This window comes from Penicillium longicatenatum (assembly GCF_028827895.1).
Source record: "Penicillium longicatenatum strain IBT 33135 chromosome Unknown contig_6_segment0_segment0, whole genome shotgun sequence".
NCBI classification, from domain to species: domain Eukaryota; kingdom Fungi; phylum Ascomycota; class Eurotiomycetes; order Eurotiales; family Aspergillaceae; genus Penicillium; species Penicillium longicatenatum.
The window spans coordinates 5196119-5217167 of NW_026643123.1; the positions used below are offsets into that span (position 1 = coordinate 5196119).

Consider the following 21049-nt stretch of genomic DNA (forward strand, 5'->3'; position numbering starts at 1 on the left):
ATTGTTGCAAATGAGAAGGTATGCATCAAGGGTGAAATGAAGCCTCTTCGAAATTCTCCACCCGCTCCCGCTTCCTCTCCCGCTCCTAGAATTATTCGCAGATGCAGAACCACTTCATTCCGATTATCAACCATGAAGACTAGGAAACAGCAAAACTTGATGACTCACGCAGTGTTGCCTTTGGCGTATCAGCAGGTATACACACGTGCAGAGTACAGTAGCAACCAATTTTGCACCCTGTTCATCAAAGGCCACCTAGATAGCTCGAGAACTTCCTCCTGCTAGCGCCCAGGTATCTATCTCCTGATCTCCTTTTATTCTTTCAATATCTGAGATCAATAGGATCTATTTAGGCATGGGCCTAATTATGAGACATCTTTTTTGATCCGAACTGTAGCATGCCACCATGTCCACGACTGGCTCCTAATTATATCGAATTATGCAGCCTTAGAAGTAAGCGCGAATTGTTAGCCATCAAAGGTATGAATACATCCGGTCTAGGTACAGATATTAGGGTTTGGTAATTGACTACCTAACACCTAGGAAACTCATATAAACAAGGTATGGTCACGCTCTTGGAACAACAGAAAGATGTAAAGCAAATGATATCCATACCCGAGCCCATCACTCCGCCCCGAGATATTTGAGAGAGCTCTTCAGTTCCTTGATCGCCGTGTGAACATCGTCAAACGTCAGCGCCGAGACTGCCCATCTGGCATGTTTCTGAGCAAGGGCAACGGCATTATCGTCCACCGAGTGGGAAGGCTGGCTCGAGGCGGCCGGCGCTGGAACCACGGGGGGAGTGAATGAAGGCGGTCCAACTGGGGCAGCTGCCGGAGCAGGGATATGAGCACTGGCAGTCGATGCGTCGTAGAATGAAGCTGGGTCGGGCCCGGCGACAGATGGGCTCGAGGGAGGGGGGAAAGACTGGAAAGCATTTGACGGAGCTCTGTTCGTATTGGTAGACCCAGGTGTGTCCGGTAACTGTGGGATAGAGGCTGATGTCCCAATTGTACCCGGGGTTGAGGGAAGCTCAAGGCCGCTGGATTGATTATCGACGTCCATTTTTTGTGGCGGGGAACCCGGTGCATTTTGTGGAACCGAAGGAATCTCAGGTGGTGTTGCAGTAGCGGAGGGTGGCAAGGAGGATGTACGAGAAGGGTGAAGAGACTCATCTAGCGATGATTGAAGAGCCATATGCCGCCCAAGACGGTCGGCCTCGTCAGGGATCTCCTCCACAGATGCTTGTCTCGGTTTGGCCGCTTGTTCGGCCACGGACTCGTCAAAGGCCTGTATGTCCGAGCTCCCAACTTGGGTTTCTTCCTCCTCCTCTTCCTTGGGTGCAGGATTTGAAGCATTGGGGTCTTCTCCTGCTTTAATAGCTTTCGTGATGCGAATGGCATGGTATTTGGCAAATTTGATGCGCCCGGCAATTTCGGGGTCCATATCTCCCCATATTTGGCACAGCTCAAGGAACGTAGCCGCTGCTAGAAATGTATCACCTGTTTGCCTGAAAAGAAAAAATGAGGATCGTTCATATTGGGTAGGGCGCAATGGAAGCTCACTTAGTGACTTTATTAGCAGTCATGGCTGCCTGGGCGCGATCGAAGACTTCCACTCCAAACTGCTCCACATATGCATTTGCGGCGACACTATCTGTAACTGTTTCATTCTCTGGGTTATCGTTCTTGAACTATTCTCAGTGTCCGGAGTCAGTACATAGAAACACGGGTGAGAAGCGGGGAGCGGGGAGGGCGACGGTGCGACAGACCTGTTCAAGCTTGTCCATCAGATCAACAGTGTATAATTTGGCTTCATCGTCGGAATTATGAAGCCCTCGGGCGATTATCTGGTTCACGATGTGGTAGTTACCTGTTGGCAACTGGGGTTAGCTCAGTGTCTTCATCGCGAGAGGCCAACACTCACACCAGTAGGCAATGACCGGCTTCGCTTTTTCAAGCTGCGCCGCGCGCAAAGCAAAGCGCCCGATATCTGCAGATCGCACACTTGCTGGGATATTGCTTGTCATCTTGGAGTTCGTTGAAGAAAGGGGAAGCGGTAGTGGGGAGGACCAGATGACGTTTGAAGCTCGGGATAATCCCACCGCCCGTGGTACTAGTGCGGAGATAAAGCAGCTTATCTACTGCGGGCAATCTATAACTATAGATGTGACATAGTGTAATAGGTTCACAAACATTTGGTTTTAAATGTCTTCTCAGAAACTCGGATATATTTCGCTTGAATCAGGCATCTTCGACTATCCATTCGCCAAACTCCACTCGCTCCTCAGCAAGCGCCTCAACCTCGAAATGGTCTTCCACCTGGCCGCCGGGTCCTCCGACCCTCTCAATGACTATCCACACCCTGCTCTGGGATTCATATAAATCAAAGTCATCAATACGGACACCAGAAGCAGCATCACAGTGGGTACCGTCCTCCGAGGCGGCAAGCGTTTCTTTATAAGGACCCTGTCCACGTTCCACGGTCATCAGTACAGGCGAAGGCGCGACAGACCTAGAGTCAATTGTGGACCGCTTGTTTCTTGCAATAAGCTTGATACGTGTCAGACGGTATACTTGCAGCGATGCCATCATCCGGTCTTTTCCCGGAAGGAGAACCCCGACCTTAGACAAGGTGACCCGGCGACCTGCAGATTCCGAAGCTAATGGTTGTACCACGCAAGGAATATCAGATGATATCCAAAGTGTGAAGCGACCGAGCTGATCGGGGGCAAATGTAGAGCAAACTACAGTGTATATACCCTTTTCCAGCGATCTTGTTGCAGCCAAAGCGCATCCTCGGCGGTAGTCACCGCTGTCAGCGATCATGTCTCGACTGCGAACTCTTGAGATGCGCTGGCCATTGGACCAAAAGATTTTGACATGGGTTGCAAGTTCGGAGCTATTGGATTCGAGGACGATGGAGACATCCGTTCTTTCTGAAACCTCGAGACTAAACTGTGGATTTGACGAGTACCGAGCCGACTCTGCATTGCCGCCAGCGGTCAAGGCAGTCCAGCAGCCACTTGCTTTATTGAGACACATATACTTGTCCCTTGAGGGTGCGAGCGACACGGGAGAATTCGATAGCGCGGAGAGTGTGAAGTTTTGGCTGGATGATGGCAGCGATTGTTCCGAGACGACCACCGTATAGATAGTCCTCGGAGGCATGTCTAGTCTCATGAGGGTATTTGGTGAGTCCACATATGGTCCACGATGGAGCGCTCCATCGCTGAGGGAGACTCTTTTGCCATCTGCCTTGAATATATAGATACTAATGAACCCTTGTTCATGTTGCGATTCCATCCCCTCGAAAGTATGATGATTAGCGTTCTTGAAATGCTTTCCTAAGAGAAGCCAAACTTTGCCGCCATTTTCACTGTATATTGAAAACTGCGGGTTCTTGACGAAGCATCCAGCAATGACGCGGCCCTGTGAAAGATCCCAGGTAAAATGGATATCCTCGCGATACTTGAACAGGCCCGGATTCCAATTCAGGTAGAGATGCTCGAAATTCTGCAATACCTGTTCGCAGTCCATCCAGAATGTACCTGGTGATAGAGGCGACGGTGGACTCGATAATGTTGATGGATCAGGGCTCCTACTCTGCACGGTCGGTTCGGCCCCTGCCCAAGGGTTTTTCAATAAGAATTGGCGACGTCCGTGTACCTCTTTCATGTCTAGAATTGCATAGTCATGTTCGCTCACCAAGCCTAGACCCTGCTGTTCTAATTCAGTCAGCTTGCCAGTTCCGATCGTCAACACAACATCGCCATTAGAGAACGATGGGTACACCCGCCCCCATATCTCATCAGAGGTAGCATCGTCGTGATGTAAAAAAACCTGCTCAGGAATCCATCCGGTAAGTACCCAAAGATCCGTTCCTGAGTTGCTTCCAGGAAAGTCATAACCACCACGGATCTTGAGATAGGCTTTCTCTACCAGGGCTGGCCACAGAAAATTGGGGTTGTTGCGGTCAATAACGTGCAATGATCTTGCGGTATTGGAGGATGGCAGTCGGTCATCAATGACTACCTTCCGGAAACTTCCATTGAAGTAGAGGGAGAAAATGTATTTTCCGGAAGGCGAAAGCTTCGGTACGGCCGAGTCGCTTTCGCATGGATACATCACTGGGGAGGCGTTCTTATTTCGTCAGTCTAGGTCTATGGACCTAAGAAGGTGGCACATACCATACCCAGACCACGCTCTGATCGCGAAGTCGTTGCGCAAAGACTGGCGACTACGGAGCAATCGGTCAGGACATCTTGTACCAGATCGGTTGTCTTAGTCACTGCCATAACCGGTTCAACTGAATGGGACTGGTCTGCCTTGTGTCTTGTACGAAGCAAATCTGCCGGTCTCCTCCATCCTGCGAAGATATTATGCTGGCACTCGGAGAGGTGCAGATCGGGTGAATCCCTTTGTCGAGTCAGAATTGATCATGACATGGCATTCTCAGGACTTACGTGAACGGCCCACCCTCATCAATCACAAAGTCTTGTGGGAGTGGGGAGCTCTTCCATGGTGGGAAAATAAAGCCATTCAGCTTCGCACCCTCTAGAATAATGATTTCTTCACGGGTGGTGAGTTTCCGCTTGGACGCGGGGGCCCGCAGACCGGTAATGCTTCTTGCGAGGGCAGCCGATTGCCAATCCTCCGCGGCTTTGATCTTTTCAGCCCGCGTGAGTAGTTCCTTGCATTTAGAGTCGAGGAGCTTCTTGTCTTCCCCCGAGGCAAGGTTCAAAGCTTGCATATAATGTTCAGCGGCATCGATGGCAGCCTCGAGTGCCGCCTTTTGAGAGGTCGCGGTAGCTATGGCTCCTTCGGCTCTCTAAATGCCGGTTAGCCGCTCCGCGGGGTTCCATACAATTTGAGGGGCTCCCTTACCCGCGCTTTGGAGACAAACGATCCCTGCGTTGGACCGCTGGGTCTAGACATGCTGGATCTTCGGATCGAGATCGTAAGAACCGTTGCGCGACCCTGGGTTGTGGTTGGAGACAAACGCGCCCCGCATATTCGGATCCGGCAACGGTCCACTCCGTCAAAGCCTTGTCAACACTCCGGAATTCTCAACACCATGTTTCCGAAGGTTCCCTGAGCTTTTAAAGTACTTTTTCCGACCTTGATTGCCCGGACTCAGTGACTTGCACCTATATATGTTGCACTGACTGATTTTCAGTATCTAAGCTTGGTCTCAAATTCTCAATCACTACGTATACATTCAGATGATACAAGTGAAGTTGCTCTATCCAAATGTCACCAGTTGTATACCAAAGTACCAAAGAACCAAACCAAGGTAGGTGCCTATGTTGCAACCATAGGCAAACTTGGAAGTATTGTTAGATGCCCAGGTGAAATCATCCATGAACCCTTATCCTTTCGGTGTCAAATCATGACTGGATGATGTGCATAGTTGTCGCTTCAGCCTGGGTTGTCGCTATGAATATCCTTTCAAGTTACCTCGAATTGATTCTATACCTGGTTTGTGGTGTAAGTAAAGTTAACTAAGTATTGCTTCATCGTGAGCCAACTGATCAGATTTGACGGAAGCGGTGAGAGCTGGCAGATATCAAAGCCAATCTCCACCGGCAAAGAACTTCGGCTACTAAATAGGCGCTGTCTTCACTGTAGATACTCTATGCTTGTCTCAACCAATGTTGACTTCTTCAGTAAAAGCGTGGTCTGGAATTAAATTACTTTTAATACTCTCAATCCATACATCCAGGGCCCTTAACCCGATTCTAAGGGCCATCAATCAAGATCAGATAATACCGTCCGCATCCACAAGGCAATAATCTAGTGTCTGACTAAGGAGCCGAGTGGACCTCGGCTCGTCGTGTCGTCACCCCAAAAGCACCTCGGCGCTGCATGATGATCTTGTGGTCCGGTTATCAGAGTGCACTTCGGGTGTCGTCGGTTACTATGTGCTAAACTCTGAATATTCCGAGATCTTTCTGTAAATTCCCGGTCCTCCGAATCCTCATCCACCTCCAGCAACTCGTCCACATTCAATCTCACCGGTCTTCGGACAGAACAAGCGTGGTCTTAGGTCCATAGGCCCCGCCCGGTATCCCCTTTCACTCGCTTCGAGCTCGACCGTTTTTCCCCGTTCTCCAACTCAGGCGTCGACTTGATTTCATTCCATAACACACACTATGGCTGGACAATCGAAGCTTTCCCCGTGGGGCAGCGCTGTTGCAGGTGCAACGGGTGCGGTGTTGGCGAATTCCATTGTATACCCATTGGACCTGTAAGTTTAAACCCCGAGCTCGGTGGTTCAATGAGCTGACCCCGCGATTTTTATAACAGGATTAAAACAAAATTACAAGTCCAAGTCAGGGCGAAAGATGGCGAGGAGGACGACGGCGAACATTATGAATCGACTTTGGATGCTATTACCAAGATTGCGGAGAAGGAGGGTATCAGTGGCCTGTACTCAGGAATCGCAGGCTCACTCTTAGGTGTCGCATCCACCAATTTTGCCTATTTCTACTGGTACAGCGTCGTCCGCACTTTATACATGGCTTCCAGCAAAGCATCAAAGACCCCCGGAACCGCCGTCGAGCTGAGTCTTGGTGCCGTCGCGGGCGCTGTGGCCCAGATCTTCACTATTCCGGTTTCTGTCATTACCACTCGACAGCAGACACAACCAAAGAATGAGAAGAAGAGTTTGATTGAGACCGGTCGGGAGGTGGTGGAGAGCGAGGACGGCTGGTCTGGTCTGTGGCGTGGTCTGAAGGCTAGCTTGATCCTGGTCGTCAACCCTGCTATCACCTATGGCGCATACCAGCGATTAAAGGAGATTATCTTCCCCGGCAAGAGCAACTTGAAGCCATGGGAGGCATTCCGTGAGTAGCACCGATTTCTTTTTACTCTTTGCCTACGCACGCTAACAATTGCAGTGCTCGGCGCCATGTCCAAGGCTCTTGCGACTATCGCTACTCAGCCTCTGATTGTTGCCAAGGTTGGTCTGCAGTCTCGCCCGCCGCCTGCTCGCAAGGGCAAGCCTTTCAAGACTTTCGGAGAGGTCATGAAGTACATTGTTGAAAAAGAGGGCGTGCTTTCCCTATTCAAGGGTATTGGACCCCAGATCACAAAGGGCCTTTTGGTGCAAGGTCTGCTGATGATGACCAAGGAGAGGTATGTTATGGCTTGTTTTGTCTTGCATGCAATGTTGCTAACAATGCCCCAGGATGGAGCTGGCTTTCATCGTTCTCTTCGCCTACCTCCAGAAGATCAAGAGGGAGAAGTTGAAGAAGGCAGCCGAGACTGTTGCAGAGACGGCCAAGACAAGCATGCCTGCAACTTTGAAGTAAATTGTCTGCCTATGCCTTACTAACCGCCTATTTACCCTTTTGTTTGTTCCTTTTTACGGCGCGATGGTTCTTCGTACTGCGATGTTCTTGAATAGTCTAGAATTCCTCAGTAATTGTCTTTCCGAAGCTGTTTCTCGTCTTGATTTTTTACGATAGACTTGGTTGTACATAAACGCACTGTCTTATTGGTTCGGCTTGGCCTATAAATGCACTAGACATCAGGAACAATTTTTAGTACTTGTGCCCCACTTTCCCTTCCTAATGTTTGGCTAGTAAACTTCATACACCGGCAGAGGTTAAGGTCTTTCAAGAGTGAGTCAACTAAACACTTAGTTATTAGTCAATTGCCTCCAATGTCAGGCCACATAGCCTTGCTCGCATGTTGATATTCCCCTGGTAACTAACAGGATGACATCAATTCCTGGTACTCAATACTAGTCGGCTTTATAAGATGATATCATGCATGAGACACATAACAAGAACCAACAAGAGAATTTGTGAAGTCTACATAATAATTCCCTCTCACGCCGAGAAACCAAGTGAGCGGATCAGGGTTGAGCGGTAGGACTTGAAGCAAACATTCACGAGGCTTCTGCTCAACATTGTTAAGGCCAACAGAAGACTTCCAAATTCACTACCTGCTTCTTTGCCGGCCGCGCATTGGAGCAAAGCTTTGAGGGCGCATCGATCGACTTCCAGGTGGATAGCCCGTGGAAATCATCCAGAGTTTTAGACTGCGGCACTTTTTCGAGTACACTGCCGCTCTGGATAGTCTAGTTGAAGCTGCCGTCTACCACCAGGTTTGAGGAAGAGGCATCTTTCTGAAATAGGTTGAGGCATGGGAGGGAAACCCTAAAACCACCTTCTCTATGCAGTAACCTCTCTTATCAAACCATGGGTCACTCGGGAGGTAACCTTGGAAGCATACGGCACCCGAGCCCTATCCAGAGTAGATCGGTCAGATGCGAAAGATCGTCTAATAGGATTGAATCGCTTCCGGACTATGAATTTGCCTGGCCAGAACCACATCGACGATGGCTGGTGGTACTGTTACAGAGTTTGGCGCCGCTTGGACTATTGCAATGAACCGGTAGTTAGCAGAGGGGCTCAGCGCGCCTCGTTCACTCCTGATGAGGAATGGTGGACTTGGCAAGTGACTCGAAGGCGTCAATGATATTCGACTGAAGAAAAACTTTGTTCAAGGAAAAGTTCGTGTATGCTTTGTGAGTCTTTGGGGTTGTCAATCTTATAGCTCTCGATTCGTGAAATCCAATATCTTGCACCATGCGGATCATCTTCCGAGGGTATGTAAACTGTCACATCTGTGTCTAGATGAAGCTTTGAATGTTGAAATGGTGTGCTGGGCGATACTCCAATGTTGTGTGTAGCTGTGTGGGGTCGAAGGCTGAGTTAGCTTGCAGCCAAGGGTCACAGTTCTCGCCAAGGCACGTGGTGCAGCGCGGAGGAGTGACCGCCTTCCGATATCACGACGGTGGCGCGCATTAACCATGTGTGTGGCGCTCGATTGTGAACGCTAAACTAGTTAATCTGTTCCTATTGCCGACGAGCCCTAGAAGTCTCAGTTCGGCTCGAAAATCGATCCCGATTTCAAGTGTTCGCAGAGACGCCACGGAACAAATCTGCACGCTAGTGGTTCTAGACTGATTGCATTTTTGCGTTTTTTTTGCTTGGCGTCTCGTATTGTGCTAGGGACAAGCCACCTGCAGGGCTAGTGGACAGTGGGCGTGGGGCGCCTGCAGGTGTAATAATCCTTCGTCGATCGGTGTCACCACTTTCTCGTTCCAGGTTTAGCTCGGAGTGGAGGCTCCCTCCACCCTTTATGATTCGCCACGGCGGACTTCCGTCCTACGGCAGCAAATCAACTAATGGTTCCAACAATTTCTTTAGTCTAGGCGACACCAATCAAGTCATAGTAACCGAAGCAGATTTCCGGGAATTTGTTAGGCTCAGAGCCGGCGGATTTCAGTATGCCATATCTCCACGACTCCATCCGCGTCTCAACAATGTTTTCCGTCGACCGCAATTGCCTGAAACAGAATTAGTGCTTAACGCTAGCTGCAGCTAGGGTCAGGGGAAGACCCTCCGGTTTACAACAAAAAGTCCACAAACCCCCCTCTCCACGTTGACTCAAGTTAATGTTCTGAAACATCGATTTCAATTTCGGCAGTTGACTTCGCTCTCCACCCCCCGCAATGGCCATCTACGCAGATAATGCCCCGTCTTTGGCGGGCAGCACGATAATGTTAACGGTTTTGGCATTATTGACCTTTGGCTTGCGAGTGTACTGCAGAGTGACTCGCAAGTCATGGGGAGTGGAAGATTGGATTATGACAATAGCATTGGTTAGTACCTCTCTAGAAATTTCCAAACCCCAGGCTAACACGCAGTCAAAAGATTCCATTTGCCGTATTGGTAGCGGGATGCGTTGGAGGAGCTTTCAATGGAATTGGCATTCGCAATTCGACATTGGACCTCCCTGGAAACGAAAAGTACACGGCGGAGGGAAAGAAGGTGAGCGTAGCTTTCATCATGTCGACCGACATGGAACTAATCAATCAACTAGTTCTTCCTGGTCTTCGAGGTTGGCTACTGCGCGGCCATTATTCCAATCAAGCTTAGCATCAGTTGGATGTTGATTCGAGTGGCAGGTGGCCGCAAGTTGTACCTCTACGTACAATATGTTGTCATTGCCATATTCGTGGTTATGAACATTATTGCTTTGATCTTCATTCTGATCAACTGCATCCCCGTGGAGTAGGTCTTCTCAAAACCACCCTATCAAGCAAATTTGGGTGCTAATTTAGTCGCAGAGCTGCTTGGAGTGCTGAAGCTCTCGCGAATGGCGGCCACTGCCAGCCAAGCTACGTCCTCGCCGATGTGTACTATGCGTGTACTGCTGTCAATATCCTTACTGATTGGGTGACAGCTTTCCTGTATGCCTTCATTGCCCGTCTACACAGACTGGAAGATAAAAATCTGACATCAGCAATAGGCCGGTACCTCTACTTTGGAACGTCCAAATCAATCGCAACACAAAAATCTCGATTATTGCCTTGATGGGCCTCGGTGTCTTGTATGTGACTGTGCAGTCCTGCTCTTTCTTTTGTACGTGGCTAATATACTTCTTCTTAGTGCATCGCTGTCAGCTTGTGTCCGGCTCAAGTACACTGTTGCTCTCACCAACCAAGATGATTATCTCTACGCTGTCGCAGATGTCGTTATCTGGGGATTCGCAGAGAACGGTATTGGTATGATCGTCGGAAATGTGGCAACCCTCCGCCCGCTATTCCGCATCCTGCGCGATGGCAGGAGCTCCGCCTACAAGAACTACCAACAGACACCGGGGTCAAAGTTCAAGAGCTCCCACCGCAGTGAGGGGGCTATCTTTTCCGGAAACTACGAGCTCAACGACCACGAGAAGAACCAGATCACCACCACCTCTGTTGCAGACCACACAAGGCGTGGCGGCAGCCTGAGTGATGGTGATAGCCAGAAGGACATCCTCGAGAATGGTCAACGACCTGGCCAAGCCGATATTGTCGTCAGCCGACAGGTTGTTGTGGCCTATGACTAGATTTTTCAGCCTGGGAGGGTGCCCCACGGTTTTTGGGAGTATATACATTCATTTAATAATATTTAGGTCCCCATGTGCATCATTCCTTTGTCCTTTTCCTTTCTTGTTTATATCATTTTGCGCGAAGCTTCTACACATACATGAGCATCGTGCTAATGCCCTCGCTGATCAAAAGATTCGCGCATACGGCCTTTACGAATCTAGAATATTTACCTCCTTGCCTAGAGACAAGAAAATCAGCCATACATGTACCAATAACATGAACTCAATTTAATCAGTCAAAGATACTGGATCTTATTATGCAGCACAATTAAATTCATAATGACAAATATGGAGAAATTGAGCCAAGAATTCTCGAAGTCTGATCCCCATTACAGGGTGGATACGTGTAATTTAATTTCCGACGAGCGGAAATTAAAGAAATAATTTTTAATGTCTCCCGGGGAGGAACCTTAATACCGCCCTACGGACCAGTGGAAATCACGTGTGTCTGTCAGGGGAGCAGGACGGGGCTGTGGCTAAGTGATCAACATTGGGAAAAAGAAAGGGGGGCCACAACTAGACAGTCACCTGCGTCTATTATTATGGGGATATGTGTAGAGAACAGGATTTGAAATCAGGTGCGGAGCTGTCCATTCCTATCCGACGGTGCTGTACGGAGTACTCCGTGCTCGACGCCCAAGATGACGAGGCCTTGGACTCGTCATTAACGCAATGTACACAAGTGATCTGAGCCCATGGACATAGCTTGTCACTTCCAAGGTGCAAATCTTTGGGTTCTCTTGGGATGCCAACTCATGTATGTCAGATGGAGCATATATACGATGAAAATGGTATTGAAAAATAAGAAACAATCAACTACTGACCTTTGTTGATAAATCAAATACATCACCAGGTGATCGCTTAACTAGCGCCCGAAGCCAACTTCGTAAAGGTCTCAAAGTCCACACCAAGGCACGAGGCGCACACCCCCCTATCAAAGACGTTCCAGGCGCCATTTGCCCCACTGCTATACCCACATGTGTTTGACCCCTTAATACATAGTAACTATTGCGAAGGGACCGGGGACACTTCAGGCTGGACAAGGAAATGGAGCCACCCATTTCCAATTGGATTCCTTGTGGCCTCAAGGGGGGCCAGGAGTCTGAGCTTGTGTCTGAGCTCGCGAAATCGTGATGCGATGTCCTTCACTTGGACGACATTTCTATTATGGGGCTGCTGAGATTTCAAGTGGACCGGAGACGAAGGCCGGACCCAATAGGCCGGGGATCGTGCACGTTGACGGCAGCAAGGGGCAGGGTGGGAAGACCCATCCTAGAGGCGAGTCCCACACTTTCCACATCGTGTCGAGTCACAAAAATTTTTGAAGATCCCGGGACGAAGACTGCGGCATCGGTAATGAGACGCCTGTCATTGGAAGTGCTATACACTTTCAAATTCTTGGTATGCTGCATTGGCACTATATGTGATTGCAAACCCAGTTGTCATGGGGGACGTATTTGAAACAGCATTGACACTGCGTAGATAATTATTCGTCACTAGCTGTACGTGTATCGTGGGATTAATCAGGTGGACTGCAGAGCGGTCATTTTGTGGGAGCTCACCCCTTTGGCGTTGTACTTCCTCCTCGCCATTTTGCCTCTGTACCTGTCTTAGACGTTGTTCGAGAGCTAGTCTGATGTCAGGCTTCTCTTCTGAAATAAATCTGGATCCGAATAGCCGACGTCCTGTGGCTCTGCTTAGCGCTATAAAGGGTTCAAACATGGTCCGGACGGAGTAAAATACCGAGGTGAAAGCGTAGGTAAGTGCTCGACATTGTGAAGGTCGTACCGGGCGGAGTGAACAGGAATGGTCAGTCATCTTCTGCGGAACATCATATCATGCTATGCCTTCCGATGCATTTTCGATGTGCTATTGGACGTCCTCTGAGGCATTGCTATATCAGCTCGTATTTATTCTTAGTGCCCTTTGTTAGACTTCCATGAACCACCCACCAGCTCTCAACCCGTGAGACGCCCCGCCGGCTCGGCCTCCCATCGGATGTCAGCTTATTCTTGATAAGGGATTCCCCTCGGTTCCGTATCAAAGTCTCCCCGTAACGACGCTGCATATTATCGCATATTCCATACAACATATGCCTCTTTGATGATTATGCATAACCTTAGGAGTGGGTCGAACTGGGACACCTTTGCGTTCGGCTCCGGAATTAGACCCGAAACCTAGTGGGGCTGATGAATATGGTTATTAAGGGTGCTTTATACTACCTAAGAAGATGCCCATTATAGACCAGATTGGTTTTTAGTTCCAGGCTATGGATTTGAGCTGTGCTAGAATCTTGATGGCGTGCGCAGTCAAAATTCGGGGATTTGTACGCCGTGCCGGAGGGCACTCGCCCCGGGGCCCGGCACTACAGTAATACCCCAGTCTACTGCAGCTGACTTGGTCATGCCCTTGGCACTGTATTACCGATAATCAATTCATGTAAGATGCAATCACGTATTTAATAAGCCAAAATGAAAGAAATGTTGTACCCTGCAGGCTGCAGCTCTGTTTTTCACCGTTTCTAAGGTTCACAGACTCGTATAGCTCCAACAGCAATACTTGTAAGTTATCGGACTCCCTGGGGCGAAGGATTGCCTAAACATCCATTGCAATTTCCCGCGCTGCAAATCTTTGAACATGGCGTACCCATGAAATCATATTGGCTAGTGCTGTAACTTGAAGGCTGACTTATGAAAATGGGTACCATTCCTGCAACAGGATAGGGTAGGTAATTGGTACAAACCCTATATAAGCCAACCCTGTCTGACGTAGACTGCTGAACAATGAATGCCGACTAAGGAGTGTTCAGAAACCATGCCATCTCAGACATCACAGCAATCTATAAGGGCATCCTGCGATCGTTGCCGTAATAAAAAGCTCGGCTGCACCGTCTCCGCCACTGAAAAGTCCCGGACGGGGGCCCAGCGATGTGATCGGTGCATCCGAGCAAAATTGGATTGTGTCTTCAGCCGCCGGGCACCGACAAGGAAGACTAGTGACGCTCGGAGAGCAAATCGAAACTCCACCAGGAGCAAGTCACTATGGACCTCCGAGACAAGCGGTCTGCCAACACCTACGGAGATCTCGTCCTCTCTAGGTTCCTCCGATTCACTTTCTGGCCTCACCGATTTATCAATGCTGAGCTCCACTGGAGAGCATATCGGCACAGACTTTCTGAATGTGAGCGATCACGTTGTCGATCCTAGTATCAACTCCTTCTTCAATGAGGAGCTCTTTATTAGGCCTCATTCGTCCACGAGTTTCTTCGATCTGTCCTCATTTCCATTGATGGCTGAGAACACATGTGGGCCAACTGCCTCGCTGCATGACAGCTCGCCCAGAAACACATTATCATCGACTGATGAACCTGTCAGCCCCTCCTGTTTCGTACATCTCTCGGGGCTGGTAGCTGAAATCCATGAGACGATAAACGTGCTGAACGGTGAACTACGCCATCCAATCCTAAGAGGCGCCGAAGAAGACCTCGACACCTATTCAATTGGCCCAATCTTGCAATTGACTCGGAGATTTTCGGCAATACTTCGAGATTGGGCACCCGGGACAATTCACGACTTGCAACAGCGATCCCGAGCCGACTCTTCCTCACCTCCAATTTTCCCCGTATCTCCAAATAGCACGGACTTTTTCAGCGTGACTCAAGCCCAACTTCCCCCGTCGGACCATTTTGGTCAAGAGTCGATCACATTGGCCATGCCGGACATGCCAACTAATCTGCTGATGTTGACGTGTTACGCTTCCCTTGTGAAGTTGTACATGATGGTACTTTCGCAAATTCGCAATCATCTCAGGCGATTGCCTGCGTCCAGCTCTCATCACTGCACGCCAGCCAATGCTCAAGCTGAAGGACAACTTCAACCGGAGGAGCTATTCCCTTTCACCAATGAGTACTATAGCAAGATTTATACAGTGGTGCAAATGCTTCTCGATGAGTTCCAATCGATGGAGTATTTTCTCTGTTATCCCAATCCGCATGACTCCGTCAGTCGGCAGATGGAGAGAGAGAACAACCAACCAGGAGAAGTACAGCAGCAACTCGAAGCGGATCTCAGAATTAATTCTGGTTGGTTTGCTGACCAAGTGGAAATGATCAGAGCCCCTTTGAATCAAGGCGCCAGTCGAATGTTTGGTAATGGCAGTCAGTGTTTGGAAGGAGTAGTACAGCGATGCCATCATCTTAAGGCAATCCTCCGTGAGAGGATGGAGCTTTAGTGACTCAACCAGACAGGGCTGCTGACATCTAGTTAGTCATGAAGTATTCTCTCTCTCACAATTGTATTCACTTCTATTGCCTAACTACTGGCTGTTCTCCAAGGCTTAGCTATATTTCTTATGGCATTCTTTCAGCAACCCTCTGAAATGATATTCACTTATTCGGGTCTAGGCTTCTTCTCTCTTCTTTGTCTGACTCCACGAAAAGGAGCGTTCTTCCTCTGTTCATGGCAAAAATCATTACATACTAGTACGGTGACCAAGTGAGCATCTATATCCCGATTCTTGATCACGGCCTCGGAACATGCAAGAACAAGATTTGCCCGAGGGATTCATACATTCTTTCGATTTTAGTCATTGTACAGGAAGCATCGACCTTATGAGATAGGGACGGCTTCATCCAGTATCGATAACATACTAGTCTTGAATGGTATGTAAGTTCGGTGCTTAATAACAGACGTCGTTCGAATCGCTTAGCCGGAAAAAAGTCGCTAGATATTTGAGTAGAACCTCGAATTTGCCGTGCAGTAATATAATTTACTCTGAGGTCATAGGTAGCTTGCTCAGTATTTGTTTTCACGTTTGATCTGTATAATTCTCATAAAGCGCCGGCACCTCGGGCGGGAAAATCATGACCGCGGTGCATAGACGTATCTGGCAACGATCGCCCTCTGGCGCGCTCTCAAGCTTCCCCACGGCGATCACCTCGTCCCAACAAACCACTTCCCCTCATTCTACTCTCCTCTCTGCCAGAAGCAGGGGCATGGGCCGATATGCGATGGCCTCCATGGAGTTCCAAGTCAAACAATGACGACCAACAACAACAAAACACCACTTCCGAAAGCTCCTCCTCCCTTTCCACGCCCACACCGCAATCCCCCAGCTCTTTTCTTGGTTGGTCCGACTTCATAGAACCTAAGACCATAATTCCTACTATCCTCCTCACAAGCGGTATCCTACTCGGCGTTCGTCTACACCGTAGCTACCTCCGGCGCATCCCCGACGCACCTAGCATCTCGCCATCCTGGCTGCGCCGCCGCACAATATTCGGGAAGGTTACCAGCGTTGGCGATGGAGATAATTTCAGGATCTATCACACACCCGGTGGACGCTTAGCTGGCTGGGGCTGGTTACCTTGGAAGAGGGTTCCCACTACTAAAAAGGAGTTGAAGGATAAAACAGTGCGTTTGTTTACACCTTGCGCCGCGAGGCGTCAAACTTTGCTTTGGCTAACGGGAACTTATTTGCTCAGATCCACATTCGTCTAGCTGGTATAGATGCCCCTGAACTAGCTCATTTCGGTCGGCCTGAACAGCCCTTCGCTCGCGATGCGCACGCCTGGCTTACCTCGTACCTACTTGGTCGCCGCATACGTGCATCTATCCACCGACAAGATCAATATAACCGCGTTGTAGGTAGTGTGTCTGTGCGGCGCGCATTCGATTTCCCGCCTTTTCGACGCCGGGATGTTTCTTATGAGATGCTGAAACGTGGACTCGCGACTGTTTACGAGGCAAAGATTGGGGCTGAGTTTGGGGGTCCGGCGAATGAGAAGAAGTATCGCAAAGCTGAATGGTGGGCAAGAAAGAAATATAAGGGCTTGTGGAAGGATTACAAACGAATTGGGTCGGATTGGGAGAGTCCGAGGGCATATAAGACTCGAATGGGGATGGGTGATGTGGATAGCTCAGGCAAATCGAAGTAGGTAATTTATCTACGTCGGTGTGATTTTCTTTTATATGTACGCATGACGAGATATGACTACAGTGTATATACATATATATATTTATATTTGGAGAGAGATAATTCTGGTTCAGGGGATGTGACCCTTGGACCTAATCTGAGTGTATAATATGGTACACAAAATCATGAATGGCTATCCAAAGTGCTCCAGTCGGGCCCAGGAGCATAACAGGGTATATCAAAGCCCGAAATAAACCTCGAAAAAAAGCGTGGAAACTTCAAAACGGTTCAATAAGAAGACGGGATAGGTTTGGGAAGGGTATTGGCCTGTGTCTTAGCAGAACCGCCTCTCGACCTCTGCGAAGAGTTGTGGGGAAATCTCATCACTGCTGTTTCCTTCGACACGCCACACGCAACCACGACTTTCGTAGTGCTCGATCAAAGCGCGGCTTGTCTCCTCAAACTTGCGCAGTCGCTGCCTCCATGTATCGATAGAGTCGTCTTGTCTCTGGGTCAACGGCTCACCGGTGACATCGTCTTTGCCGGGGACTTTGGGAGGGTGGAAATCCGTGTTGTATACCCGCCCAGAAGGTTCATGCACCCATCGAGATGCGATCCGAGAGAGAATGACAGAGGGAGGTGTAATAAGTTGCACGACAAAGTTGACTGGGACTAGTGTATCCAAGCTGGTTGCTTGCGGAGCGGTTCGGGGGAATCCGTCGAGGATAAATGAAGCGGTGGGTGATAGTGTGTGTGATTCATTGATAGGTTTTGTAGAGGACGAGCCGGGTGAGGGGTTGAGCCAGCCCTTAGATTTCAATTCGGAGGAGATGAGGTTGAGGATCATGGAGTCTGGAACCAGGTTGCCGGACTGCATTGCAGCCTCGGCTTCAATACCTATTGGAAAGCAATTAGCACTCATTGATCTATTGCGCATGCAGTTCGGACACATAGACAAAATCGCACTCACCCAGTGGTGTCCTTCGGCGAACATTCTCTCGTAGAAGATCCCCGGAGCTAATGGAGGCCAGCTGCGGGAAGCGAGACAACAAGCGCTCTGACTGTGTGCCTTTTCCTACTCCAGGTGCTCCAATCAGAATAATCCGGGCAGGCTTCTGAAGCTGCCTAGTAGCTTGCGACATCCTGAGACGTATTGTGTGTGAAGTGCTGTGTTGGTGTTGTGATTTCTCGTCTATGAAATTACACCAAGCGTTCCTGGAACTGCCGCGTAGATGACAGGATGCCGAGGAATGTTGAGTACAGAAGCAATTCAACCACAGATGCGCTATCGCGGGTGCATGACAGGATAAGAATGTATAATCAACTGAGATATGAGCACGATTATCTAGCACTTATTGCTCAAGCTCCAATTTCCCCAATTTCCCGGTTCTCCGGTGAGGGGGCGCGGTTGCACGCGGGTTTCCTGTCTTTGGTTACCGGTGAAGTCCCGAGGGAAGAACAGTTGACCTCAAATCGAAGATATATCAAAGAGATGTATGAGGCCACGAGTATTAAGGTGGGGAAGACGTTGTTTTGGTGTTTCGGCTCCAGCTCCAACTCTAGCTCTCACATGCCCAACTCTAGCTCTCACATGCATTTCCCTTGAAACCAATAAGAAGCAAAGGCCTTTGGCCGATTCAAGCCTGAATCCTGAGGCCGCAAGCAGAACACCAAGTCACGTGGACTTGGGTCGCGTGGATCGCGTCGCGTCGCAGCAATTTAGTGATCGCGATAAGCTGAAGTCCCACCATTACCATCAGGACATACACACTGAACCTGTGTATAGCCGACACAATGATTCGTCAAGATGCTCATCGAATTGACTCAAAACGCCGGGCTATCATCGATCCCAAGAAAAGACAGTTTGCCACGCCAATTTACAAGCAACAGGACTACCCACACCGTCTGAACTTGTATGACACGCCGCCCACGGCCGAGATCACGCTTGAGCAATTTGAGCAATGGGCTATTGACCGGCTGAAGGGTAAGACTGCTATATCTATCTGGAACTATCGCTTTTGCTAATACTGCTATGCAGTTCTCGCCGAGATCGAAGCATGCTCCTATCGCAACAAGACCCCCGCGGAGACCGCAACACACATCACCCCCCTTCTCGACAAATATCTCCCTCTCGGCTCCAATACTTCTGCTTCCAATGGCACCGTGGACCAGCGTTTGAAAAATGAGCGCCAAAAGGACCACTACTCCCACTTTATCCTACGTTTGGCATTTTCGGCTACCGAGGATCTCCGTCGACGATTTGCACGGGCTGAAACGATGCTCTTCCGATTCCGCTTCCAGCGGGATGACTCTCGAGAACGACGAGCATTTATCGATAGCTTGAATTTGGACTGGGAGTCCGTGAGCGAGGAGGAGCGGAATGGGTTGGCCGATCACCTGATCAGCTCAACGCCAGGACTGCGTCGACTGGATGAGGAGACATGGTATAAGGTGGACTGGGAAAAGGTACCCGAGCTGGTTGAACGGCGCTCTGTATTCCTGAATAAGGGTAAGGCCTATGTTCCTGGGAGAGAACAGCTTGCCATGATCATGGCCGAGTTCACTGCACGCCTGGAACGGTCCCTTGAGGTACGTTGGATTTATTGAGCCCAAGGATATCCATGAACCTTGACTGACAATCTCACAAAGCTTACGAGCCGTGCCCTGCCCCGATTAGACGAGGATGACCGTCTGACTCCAATCTTGAACCATCTTTCCAAGAACTTTGGTAGCGCCGACTCTACATTTACCGAGGGCGAAGGACATGTCGATGGGACGGCAATTACTGCCAGCTCTATTGATCAGCTCTCCCAGCACTTCCCACTATGCATGCGGAACTTGCATATGAATTTGCGCAAGAACCACCACCTGAAGCACTTTGGACGACTCCAGTATACGCTCTTCCTCAAAGGCATCGGTCTCTCATTAGAAGAGTGCATTTTATTCTGGCGCCAGTCCTTCAGGGGCAAGACGGATGACGAGTTCAACTCTCAATATAAATACAACATCCGCCACGCCTATGGTGATGTCGGTGGTGATGCCCGTCGGGGTCGTGGTTACCCACCTTATTCATGCCAGAAGATCCTGGGTGATAACAACGTCGGCATTGGTCAATCGCACGGATGTCCATACCGTCATTATTCTGTCGATAACTTGGTTGGATTGCTCCAGACAACTGGCGTCAATGATAAAGGCATTTTGCGTGAGGTCCGAGAGGATGTGGGCAAACAACGATACCACATTGCCTGCAATCGCGTTTTCGAATTTTCGCACAAGAATGAGATTAAAAAGGTCAAGGAAGATGGGACCTGGAGCCAAGCTGACTTGGACACCATTGTGCATCCCAATGTCTACTTCAAGCGCAGCTATTTGCTGAAGCAACTGGCCAAGGCTCCTGGGCGAGACTAACTTCTTTTACGCTTCTTGTTTTTTTTTATGACGTTATGTCGGCCTCCCATCGCGTCCAAGGCTGTTCAACGGGCGTTTTGGGCGTCAGAAATTGTACACTTTATTCATTGAATGCATTTAGGTAGGGTTTTTGTTGATTGAAAGGAAAGCGTATGATTCATGTTGTCTCATTGTAGAGTAAAATAATTTGATATATTACGGGAGAGGGATGTGACCACAGCTGATTCCCAATAAATCCGAAAGGATCAGAATGACCTTTCAAAACCAGGTGCCCAGCAACGGGTCAAGTCGATCTCCGCTCGACGCGATGACAGCTTCGTCATAGAGAGACAGAAGCCGTCGGATGACAAGAATGCCATATTTTGCCGGCGTGAAAAATTTATGGAAAAAGAAAGGAAAAGGAGCGGAAGCTCGAGAATTTAAGGATTTTTGCTCCTCGAGGTTACTAAGCCAGATTAGGTATCACTTTGGCCTGAGGTGTCAATCGATTGCGGCGCTTGTGTTTGTACGGGTGACAACAGCAACCAGTAGCGCTGCAACCTGGCCTTAGTCGGGGAACAACCACTCCCTCACACAACTCCCTCCACCCGTTCGATCATCTCCCCGAAAGCTGACGTCGGGGTTTTTGTTATTGGGATCTGGGTTAAGCTCCGGTGTGGTCTATTGATCTAAAATTTTCTAGTATTGTCCCATACCGAGGTTCTGTGCGCCTTGGTTTGCTCCATCTACAACAAACCCCCCTCTCCCCTTGGTCAACACCGGACCCCCGAATTCAC

At 49.3% G+C, this 21049-nt stretch overlaps 8 protein-coding genes across 8 annotated transcripts; 5 read left to right on the plus strand and 3 right to left on the minus strand.

Moving 5' to 3' along the window:
- Window positions 1-624: 624 nt before the first annotated feature.
- Window positions 625-2029, minus strand: N7484_010131 (uncharacterized protein; the record flags this gene model as incomplete). The annotated part of the gene is made up of 4 exons (XM_057120518.1): window positions 625-1510; window positions 1566-1693; window positions 1772-1872; window positions 1927-2029. The coding sequence occupies 4 exons, from the start codon at window positions 2027-2029 to the stop codon at window positions 625-627; spliced, it is 1218 nt and encodes a 405-aa protein (XP_056970073.1).
- Window positions 2030-2243: 214 nt separating this feature from the next.
- Window positions 2244-4937, minus strand: N7484_010132 (calpain-like protease PalBory; the record flags this gene model as incomplete). The annotated part of the gene is made up of 4 exons (XM_057120519.1): window positions 2244-4142; window positions 4190-4418; window positions 4466-4830; window positions 4887-4937. The coding sequence occupies 4 exons, from the start codon at window positions 4935-4937 to the stop codon at window positions 2244-2246; spliced, it is 2544 nt and encodes an 847-aa protein (XP_056970074.1).
- Window positions 4938-6154: 1217 nt separating this feature from the next.
- Window positions 6155-7315, plus strand: N7484_010133 (putative peroxisomal carrier protein; the record flags this gene model as incomplete). Its single annotated transcript, XM_057120520.1, has 4 exons — window positions 6155-6249; window positions 6309-6847; window positions 6902-7139; window positions 7192-7315. The coding sequence occupies 4 exons, from the start codon at window positions 6155-6157 to the stop codon at window positions 7313-7315; spliced, it is 996 nt and encodes a 331-aa protein (XP_056970075.1).
- Window positions 7316-9528: 2213 nt separating this feature from the next.
- On the plus strand, window positions 9529-10910 carry N7484_010134 (uncharacterized protein; the record flags this gene model as incomplete). The annotated part of the gene is made up of 6 exons (XM_057120521.1): window positions 9529-9678; window positions 9731-9847; window positions 9900-10090; window positions 10147-10269; window positions 10329-10409; window positions 10469-10910. The coding sequence occupies 6 exons, from the start codon at window positions 9529-9531 to the stop codon at window positions 10908-10910; spliced, it is 1104 nt and encodes a 367-aa protein (XP_056970076.1).
- Window positions 10911-13766: 2856 nt separating this feature from the next.
- On the plus strand, window positions 13767-15182 carry N7484_010135 (Zn(II)2Cys6 transcription factor domain-containing protein; the record flags this gene model as incomplete). The annotated part of the gene is made up of 1 exon (XM_057120522.1): window positions 13767-15182. The coding sequence occupies one exon, from the start codon at window positions 13767-13769 to the stop codon at window positions 15180-15182; it is 1416 nt and encodes a 471-aa protein (XP_056970077.1).
- Window positions 15183-15955: 773 nt separating this feature from the next.
- Window positions 15956-16887, plus strand: N7484_010136 (thermonuclease family protein; the record flags this gene model as incomplete). Its single annotated transcript, XM_057120523.1, has 2 exons — window positions 15956-16363; window positions 16435-16887. 2 exons carry the CDS (start codon window positions 15956-15958, stop codon window positions 16885-16887), a joined length of 861 nt encoding a protein of 286 aa, XP_056970078.1.
- A 312-nt stretch (window positions 16888-17199) lies between these two features.
- On the minus strand, window positions 17200-18007 carry N7484_010137 (adenylate kinase ADK2; the record flags this gene model as incomplete). Its single annotated transcript, XM_057120524.1, has 2 exons — window positions 17200-17762; window positions 17836-18007. 2 exons carry the CDS (start codon window positions 18005-18007, stop codon window positions 17200-17202), a joined length of 735 nt encoding a protein of 244 aa, XP_056970079.1.
- A 652-nt stretch (window positions 18008-18659) lies between these two features.
- N7484_010138 (DNA primase subunit PRI2) lies at window positions 18660-20273 on the plus strand (the record flags this gene model as incomplete). Its single annotated transcript, XM_057120525.1, has 3 exons — window positions 18660-18849; window positions 18904-19454; window positions 19515-20273. 3 exons carry the CDS (start codon window positions 18660-18662, stop codon window positions 20271-20273), a joined length of 1500 nt encoding a protein of 499 aa, XP_056970080.1.
- Between the last annotated feature and the right edge of the window lie 776 nt (window positions 20274-21049).